General features: G+C 34.6%; 1 protein-coding gene across 20 annotated transcripts in view; it reads right to left on the reverse strand.

Annotated features, from left to right (window-relative positions):
- Positions 1-19,926, reverse strand: part of LOC129005589 (RIMS-binding protein 2-like) — a 208,159-nt gene that overhangs the window by 69,658 nt on the left and 118,575 nt on the right. For 17 of the 20 annotated variants that reach the window (XM_054434535.1, XM_054434533.1, XM_054434529.1 and 14 more), the window contains 4 exons: positions 15,205-15,375; positions 9,295-9,446; positions 8,905-9,039; positions 3,832-3,982 (listed from right to left, as the gene is read on the reverse strand). In XM_054434535.1, the coding sequence (XP_054290510.1) occupies positions 3,832-3,982; positions 8,905-9,039; positions 9,295-9,446; positions 15,205-15,375 (609 nt within the window). The remainder of the gene's footprint in view (positions 1-3,831; positions 3,983-8,904; positions 9,040-9,294; positions 9,447-15,204; positions 15,376-19,926) is intronic. The other 3 variants (XM_054434534.1, XM_054434531.1, XM_054434530.1) reach the window with 1 other exon arrangement.

Raw genomic sequence — 19,926 nt, forward strand, 5'->3', positions numbered from 1 at the left:
ATATAGGTCATATTTGGTTATACCATGAGACCTATGGTAATATACTCAATTCCACGTTCACCGTGCAGTACGGAGCGCCCGTATGCCATGTATTTCAAGTGGGAGTTTCCACGCTACTAGCCGTCCTAAAAACATCAACACCCGTGAACCGCTACTGCGCTACTTCATACCACTGCTTAAACCCTTTTAATTTCGTTCCTTAAGGTTTTTTTTAGAATTGAGTTAATTATCACTTAAATAAATACGTACCTACTCATTTAACTAAAAATATTATAAGAATGACATTTAAGAACCATTTTGTTATAACTAAAAAAATGACAATAATAATTTATACACTAATAATAAACATGTTAGAAAATATTTTAGAAACAAAACTCAAACTACCACATATTTTAATTATTTTTATGCAATACAGTAGGCCTACTTATATTTATTTTGCTGATTAGATTTATTATCCTTTTTTGGTCAAATTAACTCACCTTGATTGCCTTCTGTGATTCATTGCAATGGAACTACACATCTAAATAGACACACTTCTTCCACCAAACTGATTTTATACAGCTTTAAATATACAAAATGTAGCAGATATATTATTTTATTGATACTAGAGGTTGTCCAGTGGTCGAAAACTTGCCCAAAATATGTAATGTACAGATTTCTCTATTTTCACCCTATGCTGTACAAAAACATGTGATTGGAATTTCTTCCATTTGTTTAGATTTTCTGTTTATATTGCATTGTTATTTTGTTAACATGCTGGCAACCGATAAGGTCCATGTAATTTTTTTTAAAATTTAAGTTCATTTATTGTGCATATTTTTGAGCTTATTTTAATTTATGAAGGGATTCTGCACATCTACAGGAAAATATCTTCCCAACAGTTTGCGTAGATTTTCCCTGTGATTCACAAGAGCCGAGAAAGAAGGTTTTAAAGAAAAATCCTTGATTATTAATATAGGGCAAACATTTTATTGGTCATAAAAAGTAATTGTCACTGGAATCATCAACGGATGTACATAGTCTGTTAACTGATGCATTGCACAATGACATATCAATCGATTTTAAAACAAGACATTGTAATAAACTGTCAATCACATTATTTTATATTTTTGAATCATATAAAATTTTGTTTATTTTTTGGACGGGGACTAATTATTGAAAGAAAATAGTTAGTCGTTGAATTTACCATACTACTAATTTAACCCAAAAACTTTATTATTTTAAATACCTCATTAATTAAATCGGTAACTTATTCCAATTAATTCACAGCCCATGTGCAAATTGTACATTATAAACAACACTGTGTTTAAGTTGCAAAACTTAAATTCAATGCACTATACTGATTGTGGTTAAACATTCAACTGAAATAAGCCTTTAGGCTATTTTTATAGGAAAATCATATAATTTTTAATATTCTAAGTCAAATTACCAATCTTGATGAATACCATAACATCACAGATATTAGAAAAATGAACTTAAGTGCCTTCACGAGCGTCCCGAGGACTGTTGACACATCCCGCATGACAGAAAACATGAAGGGGCGGTTCACAAGCTAGGGACTTCATAGTCCGCGACCAGAGGTTGGTCCCGGACTATATAAGCGACAACCAAAAAACTGGTTCACGAGTCAGAGCCTAATGGTGTGAAAGCCGGGTCTATTGTAGGTCGAGACCAAATCCGAAGCAGAGCCTAATGACAGGGATTCGCAGGGAATTTTTGTTGAGACGTTGGTAACAACCTGGAAACACACGTGAAGCCACTGTTGCTGACATAGGCACTTCCATACAATAGGGTGATAGTGAAAAAAGGCTGAACAAAAACACCCAAAACAATACGCACACCCAATACATTTAACCCAACACCCAATATACATACAACACCCAATATACACCCAATATTTTTTGTGTATTTTATTGTCTCAATGGTCGCCTATAAAAATCTATCAAAGTTTATTGATTTATAAACACAAGCTACGTTTGTATGGAATCAGATAATGGGAGTCTTTAGTGAAATACATTTTTTTGTGTGCATTATTGTAATTCAATTAAGATGCATGACATAAAATAACCGGTTATTCATAACCGGATCAATGCCTATTTGGCATAAGTGCCCGATAATTTAGGATGGTGATATTTTGATAGGCTGATTTTAACTTAACTTATTTAAATGGTACAATTATTGAAACGAAAAAGGAATTTGGAGGTACTGACTATTTAGATATAAAAATCGTACGTGTGAGGTGGTCCTTATCATGGTTGTAATCTAAGAATAATCTTTCCATTATTCTTACACTCTTTAATTATCTAGCTGTAAAATGTTGAAATAATATTCTGTAGTTCGCTCGTAATATTATTTATGTAAACAGCTCTGGTTTTTTAATTACATTTTGTGTTGTTGCGATTTTAAAAATCAGTATCATTGGTATTAAAATGCGTTCAAATTTAGGAAAACATTGTTTTTTTTTATTCTTTTGGCATAGTTTGGAACTGAAAGTTTGAATTATTCTGCTTTCATTACCAAACAAATAGCTACCATCCAAGCTTTACCAACATCCAATCCAATAAATCACCAGTTTCTCTATGAAAAGTGCCATCAGCCATAAATGCAACTTACATTTTTTTCCAATTTAGAATACTCTAATGGATTCTGTTGTCGGGAAATCCGTGCCTTGGAGTGAACGCCTCGAATGACTCATTGACGGCATCTTTGGAACTTCTAAATCCATCTTTCAATTCATCAAGTCATAAAAACGTTTTAGTCATGATGACGAGCTGGTCGTATGCAAGGTAGTGGAGTGGTAGTACATAGTAGTCAACATAAAGATATTTCATAGTCATATTCAATACATACAGCGACCAGTGAGTACAACACACGACGGTGACATAAACGCGAACCGTATGGTTAGCTTGATGTTTCCCACGACACTTTAAACTACAGTATTTCTGATAATTATGTTAGATGACAGTGGTTTAACTGTGTTTGAAAGTTAAATTTATATTTACGCATAATTTTATTGTTAAAACTGTAATAAAATGGGGTTTATCAGTAAAAATATCTTTGTTACGATACTACTTTGTTACAAGCATAATTTATTTGTCGTTTTAAGTTGTTTGATGATTTTTTGCATGTTTTATGCACCTTTTTACCATTTTTACATATTTTTTTAATATGGTTGTGGGTAATGAAATTGTTCGGAATTTAATGAGGAACCATATTCAAACATTAGTTTTTAAAAAATTATAAAAATAAAGGAGATAATTAGATAAAACCGGCATGATGTCACCTTAAACCTTCCTCCTACCAGGTCTGAGTTGGAGATCAAACACCATTGTTCTTTTGGGCCCGAACCATCTCATTTGGGCTCGGACTAGACTCGTGAACCCAACTTTTAAAACCAGGTTTTATCCCTGCACTAGTTGTGTGCAGCCTATCAGTTTGGTCCGCAGCTTATAAAGTCTCGAGCTCGTGAACCCGATTTTTTAAGTTGCGGCCCAAATACCGGTTATTTCCGGATTCTGGGCTCGGACTACGATAGTCCGTGAGCCGCCCCGAAGTTTACAGTAATGGTAGTAGCAAGGCTATCTTCCATAAGACCTGTACGGCATGGTGGACGTGGAATTGAGTATAGCTTATTCCCCAAATGAGAAATTCGATAAAATTATGATTTTGAGTATTTTGACACACCAACTGGGCAAAAACCCCCTGCCTCTTCTACTAAATAAAAGTATTGCATAAGTATTGTTTCTCATGTTAATAGCAAATGTTCTAACACATACACCTAGAAGTGATTTGATATAAAATGTGTTGATAGCAAGTTGAGGTATGGAATACCTATGGCCGGAATACTCATGTGGTTAGATGGGTAGACTTCTTTGTCACTCAGGTTTTCTTCCGTCTCTATGATGACTTGACCTCCACGATGATGTTGATGATGACGCATGTGGGGTGGAACCGATGATCCATATCTGCGTCGCTCTTCCTCCTGAAAATCATTGTACATTAAATATCTTTGAATGATTACAGTTTTAAATCCACAATTATAATATATTTTACAGAGATAAACTTAATCACATCACTTTTCATTTTCACATAAACACGATCAAATTGTTAAACTATTGAAACTTAAATATATTAGTACAGACTACAGACTAAAAAAAAACAAAATTTTTAGGTAATAGGCAAATTGTTAATTTACTGAGTCAGGTCAAGCAAACAAAAAAAGTTATCACCTGTTTAGTCATTCATCTCTTTAAATTTTGATGTTTATAAACCAACCCTATAAAAGATGTGTTTTTCATTGATTGTTCTATGTTTGTTTTCTGTTACTTTAATTTGCATTTGATGTGTTAATGAGCTGGGCTTATTATTTAGAGAAAGGAAAATCAATTTGAAGGCCAATAATGTTTATATATTTTCTGTTTTGGACTACTCTAAAATCACTAGTTATAGCAATCTAGATAAGAAATCTTATGTTGACACAATTTCATGTACTAATCTGTACATTTTATGAAATAAAGAACATAATAAAGAAAAAGTTGCAGGCTTTGCTAAAAGGTATGTAAAACCTATTTTTTTGTCTTGAAAAACAGTCCATGGACCAAGAACATGAATTTTGATTTATTTTACAATCATTTTTCTATTTACTGCATATTTGCTCCAAAAAGCGCCACCGGTGACCCATGAATTTAACTTAATTCAAAAGTACATATGTGTACTAAAACTACCACAGACTGCCCAAAAAACAAAATTGTGTTTATATGATTACCTAAATATACATATAAAACTAAACTAATGTACAGTTTAAGTAACAAAGTATGATATACAAACTATGCTAATAAAACCGTGTACCATCCGTGGTACTTGTTGAACTGTCATTGTGTCAATACAACCACTGGTCAATGTGCGCCAATCGTGGCCACACCCAGTACAGCGTAAAACAGCCCATCAAAAGGCTCTAATGATATCTGCTTGAGCAGCAACTACTAGAGACAGATGATGATGTTCTCGCTTTTGCCCTGACTGCGGAAGATGTCCCAATTCACAATGTTTTGATGGTGGGATTTTTCTTGCGCTAACAGTGTCAAGGGTGTTTACTCAAAGGCTTTTATGCAAAATTACGTTGCTGGGTGTTGAACCCTTCTAATTTTGTTCTAAATCCATATTACAACAAATTTGTTCTAAATTTAGGTGTTCTCAGGGAAATTACAAAATTCAGGCATAATTCCCAGTTTTCCTCGAACCTTCAGACTGAAGCCACCCTGTATGAACATAAACTTTTAGTAATAGCTTATATTTTGTTTTTGTATGATATTATGAGTTCAATTATTTATGATAATAGGTTTAACCAACAATATATTACAATTAAATTTCTAAACTGAGTGTTTGGTGGTACGTTTATGGAGTAGTTGAAACACTAAGTAAAATATTAGAAGGTTACCACAAAAAATCACATTTCCAAATCCAGAAGTGATTTGCTAAGTTAATAGAAGTTACTTATAATACTTTCTCCCCCAATACATAGTATATGGAGAAAGTATTGTTTTCGTCAAAATGTTCTAGTTCGAGTTTTGAGAGTATATATCCGTTTTGGGTCACCTTTTCCCCCTATACATAGTATATGGAGAAAGTAGGCCTATTGGTATCCTCAAAATTTTAGAGTATGAGTTTTGAGTGGATATATCCATTTTGGGTCCCCCTGAACCCAAAGAAGTGGTTTTCAAAGTTATGTCTGTGTGTGTGGATATGTACAGAGCTACAGACCACACCTGTCATCCGATTTTGATGAAGTTTGGTACGTAGGTACTATTCTATTATATCTCCAGGCGTTTTTTAAATTTTTTTCCAAATTTTATTTTTAATGGCGATTTTCCTATAAAAACCCATAAAATATCGGAAAAATCTGATTTGCTCGAAAACGGCCTGAACGATTTTGAAAAAAAAATTAGCATGTTATAGTCCTTTTAATTCTGAACAAAATGGTACAAATCCCATTTCCGTAAATAATACGGTTCCAAAGTTATTGTAACTAATGTTATTTTACAACAACAAAAATTGGATTTTAGAAAAAAAGGCTGGTTTTGATTAAAATTAGTATGTAATGGTCCTTAAAATTTTGAACAAAATGGTACAGATTCCATTTCCGTAAAAAGTATGGTTCAAAAGTTATTGTAATTTATGTTATTTCCCATAAAAACCCCATAAAATAACAAAATATCGGATTTTAGGAAAAAAAGCCGGTTATGATTAAAATTAATGTGTTATGGTCCTTATAATTCTAAACAAAAATGGTGCACCCCCCATATTGCTGTAACAATTACGGCTCAAAAGCTATTGCAAATTTTGTGATTTATCCCTATAGAATATCATAGTTACACCCACCTCTTATATTACCCATGATAAAGGTTGTTTACAAGGTTATGGGAGAAAGTATGTGTTAGTTTACGGATACCGTTTATTTTTTTGTTGGGTGGATTCATCCTTATAGGGGAATTCACTAAAATGTAACCAAAATTAAAAGACAGCATAACAAAAGGTGATAGATACATTTAAACTCATTGTTGCTCAAAGATACTTAAGAAACAGATAAACAAGTTGAATAATCTCTGAGAAGATGAGGTGAATCCCGAAAGCCAAGCCAAATTTGCAATGCAAGCGAAGTGTGTCACAACAAGCAAAACTGCACTCGGTGTGGTACCTCCGTTGGTATTGAGAACACATAACAAAGCTAAATTACAAATACATCACTAATGATTAACTTACAACAGTAATCCACTATATACTATATACTTTAAGAACACTGTGTCACTATCTAAACAAATTTATCTACATATCTATAATAATGGTTTCTATATTCACAATATCAATTTTTACTGCAAATGTTCTCACTTAAGAATAATATCACATTATCTACAGAGGGTTTGGCCAAAGATAGTTTTAACATATTCAGAATCAAGGACCCTACAGATGGAGGAGATCTAATATCCAGTGTTAAGTAGAAACATTACTCAGAAATGTATTTAAAATATTTGCTCACACTATATAACACATGTTTACTTTCTAAAGATGTACAGTTGCACAGAAATATCTCTGTTCAATCCTTTGATTAAATGTATTGTGGTCTTTAACCCTATTGTAGAAGATAACAAACCCCCCATCAAGCAACTAGAGGTTTGTGGATGTTGCACCGAGTGCTTAACCAGCTCGGTTCCGCCAATATAGGCCTAATAAGTGATGAACAACAGTATTGGAAATATGAGTTTCCTAAGTTACTAAAAAATATAATTTGCACATGGCATCCCCACTCAATAAAAAGCCTCTGAAACTCTGCATTAAGGGTAATATAATATATATATTAATGTTTTATAAAGGTGTATTTTATGTCTATTTGGTGGTTTTGAATAACATTGTAAACAATTCAGCAGAAAAATAGAAATATTACAGCCTAAACATGCTACTAAATGATCTTCAAGTCATTGTTTTGTTGTCAATGACATTCTATCGATCTTACTTGGAACTATACTCTTTCAAAATTGTCAAAGATTTTTGGATATTTCCATATTCCAAGGTATAAAGGCTATCTACAAACCACTAATTTACCTCAGATTGACTTCAAGTTAAGAATAAAATATCTGCTTTGTAAATGAAGAAAAATTATCTGAATTTTTGTATGAAACTAGTCCAAACAGTAATATGCTTGCTGGATCTGCACTTTGTCAAAGCCCAATGTGTGTCAAACTTTACGACCCATAAAACTTTTAAATAACTGTAATATATATTAAGACTATGAGAATAACAATCCCATTCCTTGTGTTTAAAATAATAGTCAGGTTACTAGGAATCAGATTCATAAATGACAACGAACACTTAATACCTACTTTGGTATTAAGTGTTTCAAGCCACAATAGTCAAAAAATGTTATCTCAATAAAATCAATGTAACACAAATGTGATCAAAGTGTTGTAATTAGAGTCATAATACAAAATATAGAATCCATATTTCAGAGAACCTAGAAGTATATTTTTCTTTTTCAAGTTACTAACTCTTAAGATGAAATTTTTTACTAGTACTACATACCACATTTTATTATAAACCTACCTAAGTGATTTATTATCACTATCGGAGAATTTTACTGAATAATATTTCCTTAGTTTTATAACGTTAAAATAACATTTCCAGAGCAAGTGTACTTCAAGAACAAATATTCTTGTTATGTGCAAGAGATGGAAAGTAAAATAAATCCAAGAAAAGATGATAAATGATAAACAATAAGCTAATGACTATCAAGAAACAAAATAAAGGTATTAAGGTCCTTTTAAAATACTTCTTGACATTTAATAAATATTTGAGATTATTAAAGCCAAGTATATCTCAAACCAACTCCTCTATTGCGTATTAGGAAAATCAATACAATAAAAATATACAGTGAAGTAAATGAAAAAAGGTTCAATGTAAGGTTATAAAAGTGACAAGGAAACTCATGCAAATGTAAGTAAAACATAAAAATGAAACGATTAGAAGTGTACCACAGGTTACACACAAATAGACGAGAAATCGTAAAAAAATACTCTTATTAGTGTAGCAGCATGACTAATGAAGTTTCTACACATTTAAATAATTTGAAATATCAAGTATATTGATGACAAAGACTTTTTAATTTTTTAGATCTGGTAAGAAAATAAGAAATATAGTCTCTCACAGTGTATGGTAGTTGGAGCAAGTTCCTGTTATGTTCACATGCATTGACATCGAAAGTTTACAGAACGTATCGGTGACTAACTCACTATCAATGCTGCCGGCCAAGCATAGCTGCTCGTCAACTACGTAACTTCCAATATGCCAACGTAATATTGCCAATCACATGCAAACCTAAAAATTTTGTTGCACAAATCATATTTCAACACTCACTGTCAAATTGTCTTTGCTATTAGGAGGTCTCTGCTGAAATTTCATAATGTTTGTCTTTTTCACATTCGATACTAAAGGGTTATCAGCAAACCAAGAAGAAATTTTCCCCAATGATAACTCTATTTGCTCCTCCACCTGAAATGATGTTAATACAAAGTCAGGACGAAATAATAAAACACCGACCAAAATGTATAAGGTAAATAATCCAATGTCACCATCCTCAGGCTTCCATCTGTAACTTTGTTGATTTTGTGAATTACTCTTTAAAAACCCATGTAAATGATCCACTCTTGAGGTATGAAGTAGAACTAAAAATATGGGAATTAGTTGTAGGAATAAGAATCGTAAATACTCTAAGGTCAAATCCACGGGAACAGGAGTAAAGCTTACCTTGTTGGAATGCTGCTTTCCCTTGAGCATGTTCGGAGGAATCGGAGTTGGCAGACTATCTGATGATTGATTATCTCTTGACTTTGTGCGAACCGTTACTTGTTTTGGATTCAGACTCAATAACTTGTTGATATCAATTAGGGCATGATCTCCTAAAATTAAACAATAACACATATAACAACGTTCAATGTATTTTATACTCTCATTGATTAGGTTGGATCCTATTTTTAGTTTTTATTTTTATTTTTGAGGACTTAAACAATCAATACTCAGAGGTACTCAATGAATAAAATAAAAGCAAATTATACAACATTTAAGCTACAGCAGCAAATTTGATGACATTTACTCATATCACGTTAAAGTATGTTGAAGTATTTACACTTTACTACAAGACGCACACAGGAAGGGAGCTGTGTGACGGCCCCAAAAATTCCCAGACCCATTACACATCAGTTGGGGAGGTTTTTGTTACACCCTCAGGAAACCCTGTCTTTACCGTCACAGAAGCTTTGCTTTATTTCAAATATAAAAAAAGAGGGTATGAAATATTGGACTGTTAACCTCCCAGCTTTTTGCGTCAACCAGTTGCCTCACCATGGAATATTCCGTCAGCATGGCTCAGCGGACAGGCCAAAGTTCTCGGAAAGTGTAACGCGCATGGCTGGAATTTGCTGATACAGCTCAGCAAGTCGCTCGATGAAATCAGTTAATGCGCAGCTATAGTTTGCCTAATGCCCTGATGAATCGTTAGGCAGCAACACCGCCCAGGGCTTGCACTGACGTCACGCGGCATAGCCGCAACGTGATTGGCTGGTTCCCCTCCACGCCCAACTCTGGGCTATGGGCAGAGCGCACTCAGTTGAGTCAGTCTAAATTCTAAATTCAATTCAATCGGTCATGTAAGTTGCGTCGCCTTTCCCCATAGCCTCCTCGGGAGGCTATGTTCCCCAGTAACTTATTCTAGTTATATTTGTAAACTAAACATAAATAGATTCCATACAGCAAAATACATTATTATTGTTTTGTCATAAGTTGAGTTTAATAAATTATTTATTCGTAGCGCATTTTCGTTGTTTCATTCGGCCACCTGTCACATTTGGTGTCAGTGCGGGGTTAGGTTCAAGAGTCCTAAATTAATTGGCTATTTAATTATCACACAGTCAGAAATCATAATTTCGTTGTAATTCCCTGTCGCGACTCGCTCAGTCCGTTTCAGTTCTGCTCCCGTCGTTTTACGTGTTTTAATTCGTTTCGCTCCCACTGCGACTGCAATGAGTCGTCGTCGTCTGCAGTTTAAAACTTTGAACTTCAGGGACTTCGACTTCAGCTTCTGGCGTCTGCTCTGTTGTGGAAACTAAGGTTAGATGTGCGTAAAAGGTCAGGTGAGTTTATAAATTAAGTAACTGGCTTAAATATTTTTATTTGGTTTTCAAAAATATTTAATTGGAAAGCTTACCAAGGCTAAAGTTTTAATAGTTAAATTTTTGTGTAATCTAAGGGTGAAATAATTGAAGTTGTTGGCTTAAGTAGGATAGGCCTAACGTTATTCATCTGATTACTGTCTAAGCTTAAGTTAACAGTTGACTAGGCTAACTTGTTTTGATGGTTGTTTAACCTAGTAGCTTATTCCTATAAAGTTTAGGCCGTGCCTTGGTGAAGTTTAACTTATTGGGGGAAGGCGGAATAATTAGATTTAATTGGAAAAATTAATTGGAGATAAACTAAGTTAAGTTTTGGTCACTCATATAAATTTAGGCTATGAATATTTCAATTAAGTGTTCAGAGAAGATAAGGCATTAGGTAATCTGGACTTGAGGTAATGTTTGTTTTCTATTATAGTGACCGACCGTGAACTTAAATTATTTTGATTAATGCCTGCAGCAAAAATTATAACAAATGAATTTTGAAATATAGCCTAAGGTAAGAGTAAAGGAAAGTGAGGAACATTTTAACTAATTATCGTGGAATATGTAATTTTGAAGCTTACTTAAAGAACTTTCAAAGTGTATGGTTACTCGTAAAACTAAATTTATTTTAGCTGCGTTCCAATGATGGCCGTCATGTAGGCCTAGCCTACTGTGGCAGGACATGTTCAGATTCTATGTGGTTAGCTTGTTCATTTTAATCTGTTTAAGGTAACATTTGTTATTCGGGACAGCTCATTGGGTCGTTCAGTAAACGCCAGTGACTGTTAAATGTCCTTTGAAGTGGTCAATAAATAGAATTATGAAACAGAATATAATTACTGTTGTCTTTGAATGATTAGCAGTGTAGTCCATGGGAATTGATTACAAAATTATTAGTTTAAATGATGTCAGCATTACTGGCCTACTGACGGGCTTGAAGGTTGGGAAATGCCTTGTCTCTTTTGACATAATTTTGTTCTCTAAAGACTTGCCTTCTCACCTCAGAGCCATCCGGGATGTTGCTTGCCTCTGTATTGATGCCTTGCCATTTCACTCGGGTATGGAAAATAAAGTAGGCCTAAGTAGGAAAAAATTTGTTTTTTCTGTGATGACTGTGCACGTTTATAAATAGATGACTTTTAAAGTCAGGATATCTAGAAGATGGTTTATTTTAGGTACGGTAGCTGAATAAATTCCAAATTTTACCAGACTTAACAAGTTTTGTGGAACGCAGCGAGAAATAATTTGAGTTTGTATGATTCGTAACATGATTTGGTCTCTAAAACTTGTGTATATTATGAAAAGTGGACAACCAATGAGTAACAAGTAAAAAAAGTAAAAACGAAAAACATTAAAAAAATGGAAGCAACCCTTTGGGGCTTTGCTGGAAACTTGGGTTAGCGTGTAAAGGCCGCGGCGTGGGCCAACGAACCTAGCCGCGATTTGTTAAGATATTACGTGATTTAGCAGGTGCTCTGTTGGACCTGTTAGGGGTTCGCAGACCCTCTGATGAGACGTAGGTGTGTACACAAGGTAGGTGTGCAATGTGGAAAGACTAAAAAGAGGAGTTTAAATGTTTTTTTTTTGTATCTGGGAAAGGGATTAATTTTTGAGTTTTTTTTTAAGCATTGTAGGAGGTTTTGATCATTCGTCAAACGCTTGGTCCAAGTCTGAGTGAGTATACTGAGTAATTAGAGATGTTTGTGTTTAGTTGCCATTCTTTTCTGTACACTGAAATAAATATAATAATCTTTATTTATTTACACTGGGATTAATTTATTATCGGATTCATATATAAAACAAAAAATTGAAGAACTGTTGTTTAACTGCTATCATCAGCTAGCGTTAGTGAATGACTGAAGTCAGTTTAAAACCCTGAGTGTTGTCTTATGTGATGCTAATCAATAATTTGATAGTTTCAACTCTTAAGTAAAAAATATAACTTTATGAAGTTATGAACAGCTGAACATAGGAATAAATCATACTCTAGGCCTATTTATAAAAAAATTTTAACTTTAAAAAATTGTTTTTGAGATGAATTGCATTTATCCATGTTAGTTTCCGATATGTTGAGTTTCTAATGAGCCGAGGGAAATGTCACAATTTTCTCACAATGTGTGTTCGGTATGGGGGAAGATTTGGAGTGTATCTTCTTTTGCTCCTGCTTTGGACAGGACCTTAACCTAAATAAATCCGGTAACATTTGTGATTAAGCCGTGGCTAACCCCTCGCCAGAGGATTCTCTGGTGTATAGTTAGGAGAATACAAATACCGTTGTCTTTGTTTCTTGTTAAGGGAAAATAAATCAAGCAATGCTGATGATAGTAGGAGGGAAATGTTTTTTATAAAAATTCAATGCTGGAGGTGAATTAGTAGCCTACCAATATATGTTGATGTGCATAGGATAACCCTTTTTTTTTGTTTGTTATACAGCCTACAGTTTTGTATAGGAGTGTGAGCCAGTCTCTTGCTGTCTCCGTCGATCGAGGCATAGAGTCTCCTTGCGGTGGACCAGCTGTTGGAGCAGTAGCTCAACATTGTCCCTGCGGGTGGAATTGGTTTGAGTAGTTGTATAAGTATAATAATAGTAAGTGATTACAAATCACTGGGCCTGAGCTAAGTTGGGGTAAAGTATACTCGCTTTAGCCTTGTTTTTAAATTCTTTTATTTTTTTTGTAGGCCTAATCAAATTAATTAAATGGAAATTTAGACTCCTCTGGAAAAAAGTAAAAAAAAATGATAAGAATTAAGAAGATATAGTTAATTTGTACATTGTAGGCACCCCCCATTTAGTTATGGGCTTCCTTTGATTGTGCATGGTTGTAGTTTGGTCTGAGCCCTAAGGTGGCTGGCCGTGATTGAGATTGCCTTGCTTGTCCGTACAGTATTATAATACACACGGCAACATGGTGAATCTCCTTTGGACTAGGTCCGGATGTTGTTGAAGCGCTGTTTGTTTTTTTAGTTTGAGATCTTTCATCAGAACCATTAACAATTTGGTTGCTGATGGTTACAGAATGCCTGTTTGATTAATCAGCAGCCTTCTGTTGTAAGCGCTAGCCGTGTTGTTTTTTTCTTTTCGGTGGGGGACTGTTCGTGAAGTTGAAGTCACATGATAGGCCTGAGCTCCAGCGAGGACTCTGCATTATGTGAACTGATGAGTTTTAGCCTGCCGCTCATTCGGCAGCAATAAGCTCGTGTAGGACTCAAATAGTCCTGGTTATTTCATTTTTTTTTTGTTTTAAAAAATTTTTCTGTCATAAGTCCCTCCCAATGACATGCGAGAGATAGAGTGCATATTTTTGCTCGTGCCTGCGTATGTCTGCCCAACGAAACCCGTTGGCAACTTCCAGCTGCACTTGAGCCGGGAAGGGGAGAGGGAAGGAGAGCCTTCCCTGGTGTCAAATTCATTTTGACTGTTGCTCGCGCCTGCGTACGCTTGCCTGACATAACCTGTTAGCCGCTACCAGCTGCGCTTGAGCTTTAGAGGAGGGTGGAGCTAAGAGCCTCCCTGGTCATGGCCATGACGTTTGTATTTGTGATGAAATGTTTAAAGGTTGTCCTTGAGAAGTAGCCAAAATAATTACCGCTTGGCACTTGAAGTTTAATACTTCAAGGTCCAACTGGTAGGCCTAATGTACAGAGAAGTGCCATTTTGTAATGTTGCTAATGATTGTCTCTCTTGTGTAAGGTTGGAAGCTGCCGGTATCCAGAATTGGAGGGGGATCACCTGTCATGGACTTGGCGTCTGCGGTGATGCCAACACCGTGTGAGGAGCTCAGCTTCAGCAACTTTATGTAATACGACTGAGACTGGCAACGAGTGGCAACTGGACTCAAATATATTAGTGAAGGAGGGGACTGCAGCCCCAGAGACATCAGCCGGTATAACCGGTAATATAATGAAGGTAGGCTAGCCTATATATTTCTTGGACTCACAAGTGTGAGAGGGTTTTTTTTGAGGCAGTGAATTGGACGCCTCTTAACTCTAACGTGAGTTTTACTAGTGCAGTGCGCGCAGTGAGCAAGTGGTAGGACACTTTTAAAATGGAGCTCCGGACACTGACAGGCGTTTTTTTTTATATAATTAATGTTCTTTCTGTATATCTTATAAGTATTTTATTAATGTACTGTTAAAAATTCGGCCACCTGTCACAGCTGGTCTAGTGGTAGCTTGAGCTTGAGACAGTTCCCTAAGTAAAAACGAAAATATTCAGAATAAGTTATAAAATTCAGAGTCACGTTATAAAATTTTGTGGGTTTTCAATTTATATAGGGATATTTGGCCTTTTTCTGAATATAGGAATCTTTTTCCTGGATATGGAATATCTGAAACTTTTCCTGTGATTTTTCTGCCAGCTGTAGACAGCCAGTTGGAATGGTTTTTATTATTTTCTTTTGCTACCTAATATTTTCACTTAGGCACGATCAGTTTAGGTTGGATAATAGATAATCTACTGTAATAAAATTTTTTAGGTTTCCATTCAACTTATGCGGCCATCTACCTGTGGGGCTGTCCACATCGGTGACCTTCTTGCCATCAGCGTACACCGCATATCCTGTGACCAGAGTATTACAGGCAGAGGTGGTGGGGGTAGCCGGCTGCCAAGTCACCAACAGAGTGCCATCTTGAGGTCCAGGCTCTACTTGGATGTCTACTGGGGGCTCTGGCAAACCTGCAGTGCAGTCAAAATTAATGCTTTCAATATTGATGCCTGACATGTAATTTTAATAAATATTTTAGATTCTTAGAGAAAATTCATTGATCCAGGCCAGGGACCTTTGAAACCTACAATCAAAATTATTGGATAAAAATACCATATTTTTTTGTTTAATTGAGATAAACACTATAATACTTAACATTCATTTAACTATATGCTACTTTGAACTTAAATAATATTCCAACTCTCCCATGATAACCAAAGACAACAACACAATTCAATCAGATACCTATGTGATATTTTCATTTACTTCTGATATATTGGATTATTCTGAAATTACTTAATAAAATACCTTTGCATAAACGACAACAAAAAAACATAATTAAACTGTTTTAATGGCCCAAAATATACACACACAAATCGTTCAATCGTACCGTAATTAAGTTAAACATTAAAAAATAATAATGATGCTGAATTCAATATCCACACACCTATATTTTAGCTCATTAACCATTAATAGCTATTATTACCCAACCTACTACATTCACTCGCTTCCATGTTGTACAATAAAAGAAGTTGAGAGAAAACGCATAGTTCAGAGGAGGCAGTGAATGGAGATGGGTTTGATAAAGTATGTGTGGAAAAAGAGATAATGGTGACGTTAATATTATTTGAGGGATTATTTTGAAACATTTTAATCAGGTTTAAGAAAAAAAGGTTTTTACGACCTTTCAAGATCTGGAATCTGATCCAGTCCTCAGTCAGTTTGAACTGACTTGCCAGATCTCATTTGAGCCACCATCCTGTGCAGACGTGTCTATTGTGATTTACCTTCTCTCTATGTGTCTTTCAGCAGTATCTTATTTTGACTAATATACAGTTTTGGGTGGTTTTTATTTTGCGACTTTCCAGCTCTACTTGGGTGTGTATGCTAAACTTTAAGCTTTAGATACTTCCTCATGGAAGGCAGGATCAGATTCCAGATCGTGAAAGGTTGTAAAAACTTGTTTTTTTAATTGTGATGGAAAACTTCTGCAATAATCCCTGGAAAAAATTAATGAATTTGCCATCAACAAAAATTAATTTATTCAGAAACTACATCCAACTGTTTTATAATTTTATTTATGTTATTCACCTGAATTATAAAAACTCTAAAGGTGATCATATTTCAAGGATGAAATATGAAGCAGCCCAAGAAACAAGAAGTTTATTCACCATTAAGTAATACATTATTACAATAGGCTTCATCAGTTATTCATTGAAAGACAGTATTGAATTGAATTGAATAGAAAATAACATTATTCATCAATCATACAAGTATGTACATTGAATGGCGTCAAAATTCTTAAAACTACTTAAACTTACAACATAATATCAGCTGTAAAGTTCATCAAAATTATACAAGTATATTTTAAGCTGGGGTTTAAATTTTTCACCATCATAAATTTTCCTTAACCACTCTGGAAGCCCTTCCAAAAAAATTCTTCCAGCACATGACGGTTTTTTGTTATAAAATTCCAATCTATGGGCACCAACAGCAATTTTGTTTCTATACCAGGTGCCATATTTATCACCTAGCTTAGGTAACGTTCTTTTACACAAAAGATTTTTAGTTAAAAGAACGGTATGGAAAACATAAATGCCGAACACAGTCATTATACCCATGGCTAAGAAATTATTACGTACGGAAACATACCAGTTTAAATTTAACATTATTCTTATTGCTACTTTCTGTAAAATTAAAATTCTATCTAAATTTTTCTTTGATGTTCTTTGATGTAACACTAAAGCCAAATGATATTGCGGATTCAATGAAAGCAAAATAAAGCTTTTTCAAAATATCTGTTGAGCAAAATTTAGACATTCTACAAATTGCATAAATTCCAGATGTGATTTTGCTGACCACATGGTCAACATGGGATTCCATGAAAGATTTTCTCTTCTCTTGACCCACCAAAATTGCTCCCGCAACCCACCAGTGGGGGCAAAATATAAGCAATAGTAAATTGAGTAAATATTCCTTACTGGATATACTATGTTGTTCAAAGGTTTATTGCGGACATTTTCCATCACGAATGTAAAAAACAATACACAACGTTTCGGGATCTGGAATCTGATCCCGTCTTCAGGACCCGTTCAGGATGGAAAGATTGTCCATAAGGAACCTCATTTTTTCAAACGTAAACTCATTGAAGCCTCATACATTAAATTAGCAGATCAACCAATCAGTCAGTCATCGGTTGAAATAAGGCCACTTTGGCTACCCATTTTGAACAAGGAACTAAAGGATAGGGAACTTAATTTTTCAATAAATAGGGAAATAACGAGTTCTCCTCAAAATTCGCATGTTATGTTAACTCGTAGTAAGACTCGTGATAGGAATAAACATAATTAACACCCATCTTGCGGCATCGTACATCGCTCCGCCAATTTGTTGGTTTTACTTTTCCAAGGACTGGAAGCCATTTCTGTTGTCTCCGTGTTTCCGATTGGTCAGCCATGTTGGTTCAGTCTCATTGGTGGAGTCGTTGCGTACGGTGCTCTTAGTGTTCCATTGTGTGAGTTTTTAACGTTAAACCTTTTATAGATTATAGTATCTTGTGATTTGTTATCAATTGCATGTTGTATCATGACTTGACTGCTATACAGTGCATATCTTTTGACTACTACCATCTGTAGTGTATTCCAACTTAGGTTGGGCGTTTGTGTATTGTTAGTTGTAATGTGTTAGTTAAGTTTTTTTCACCTGAAGACGGGATCAGATTTCAGATCCCGAAACGTTGTCTATTGTTTTTTACATTCGTGACGGAAAATGTCCGCAATAAACCTTTGAACAACATTAACTCACCATCACCAACAATGAACTTCAAACAAAGAATGGATATACTAATTGAGTATGATAGTAGACGTTATTCGCTTGTATATTTTAATTTAAATATTGGAAAATGTTGTCTATCAGGTAAATGTTGAAATAAAGTGTGCATCACTGGAACAAGTAAGTGTGCAGCTGTTTCAGGACTGAGTTGGAGATGATGAGAGGCCCAACACCAAAAGGGTCCACCCTCCAGGACATTAACAAAGCGTAGTGAGTGTGTCACAGTTCAGTTGTCAAACTGCTAACGTTATAGTTTTATTTTTAGATGATCAAATCTGAAGGAAAACATAAGGATGAACTACCCCAGGTGGGCACCTGCTTAGGGGGGGAATCCCACTCCTCCAACATGTTACATCAATGTCAACTGATTGATTTGTTGCTTCAAGACATTACCCTGATGCAGCATTATTTAAATATAAATAGGGGTTTCCAGTGAATACACTTTTACTTTTAGGTAAGTATATTTTTAAAGATTGAATTACACAGTTTCATACGTTCTTAGCGCCACTCATATTTTACTGAATAGGCTGATAAATTATCACCACTTAAATGAATAAAAAAAATATATTTTCTAAAATCGATGACGTATGTTTAACTATCTCATAGGATGGATTTGAAGAACAACATTTTTCCGTCCCACGTCCCCACCCTGTTGCAAAGCACTGGTATAGCAGCTAGTATTGTTATAAAGAAGAGGTGGTGTCTGTCTGTCTGTCTGTTTGTACAAAGTAAATGCAAAAAATACTAAGCCAACTGGGCTTAAAATTTACATAAATATAGCAACAGTAGCAAGGATCTGTTTAGAACTATTCATGCTTTGATATCGACCTAGGTCTCTGCATTGTGGGCTTTTAATCTGGTGTGAGAGTTTTAAACATTGATTAGTCTCCATGGCAACATTAAGAAAATTCACAATGTTTACGTTTGCTTTGATTTTTAAATGTAGACAAGTAAAACTGCCAAATTCACTTCATTTCACTACACCACACAGCTGATTTAATATTTTATACATCCATGGGGTTTGTTTATTCTAAGATTGTGTCATTGATTTGATAAATAAGTAACATTTTATAATTATTGCTGTATCGACCTGAGCTTTGGCTCCAATTTTTATAGTCAAGTTTATGAGAATTATTTTACTAATAGAGTTTTGTGCAAACTGTAGAAAAATTACATTGTTTATATTTTTTTAATTATTTGTAACAGATTTTGTTTGCAATCTTGAACTGCTTAAGATGTGTTTGGATAATGTCTTAAAATATGAATGTTTTTCCAAACACAAAGATAAACATACATCTTGTTATATTTAAGAGAAGTAATAGTTACACTATATATTTGTTATATAATTTTTTAATCATAGCTTTTAATTAGTTACTATCACAAAATCTGAGGGGTTTTGCCCAAAGACTGAGGTCACATGTTACATGTCACATGCGGGTCACATGTGTCCTGAGGTCTACTACCATTCACTATACAGTAAAAGCTTGAAAACAGGACAATTGCTGTCCCCAGCTATTTATACCTCTTCCGCCATCTATTCCTGCTCCAAATAGTTTTAAAATAATTTATTATACCTTCCTTTGAATAAAAATGTTTATGTTTCCCGATTTTAATACTATGTAGTAAAGAAAAGTGTGTTTGAAAAGTTCCAAAATGGGTATATTTATTGCAAAAACCCTGTCCCCTAGTTT

Source organism: Macrosteles quadrilineatus, unplaced genomic scaffold (genome assembly GCF_028750875.1).
Source record: "Macrosteles quadrilineatus isolate MER2022 unplaced genomic scaffold, UCM_ALF_1.0 Scaffold_24__1_contigs__length_1734639, whole genome shotgun sequence".
Classification (NCBI taxonomy): Eukaryota; Metazoa; Arthropoda; class Insecta; order Hemiptera; family Cicadellidae; genus Macrosteles; species Macrosteles quadrilineatus.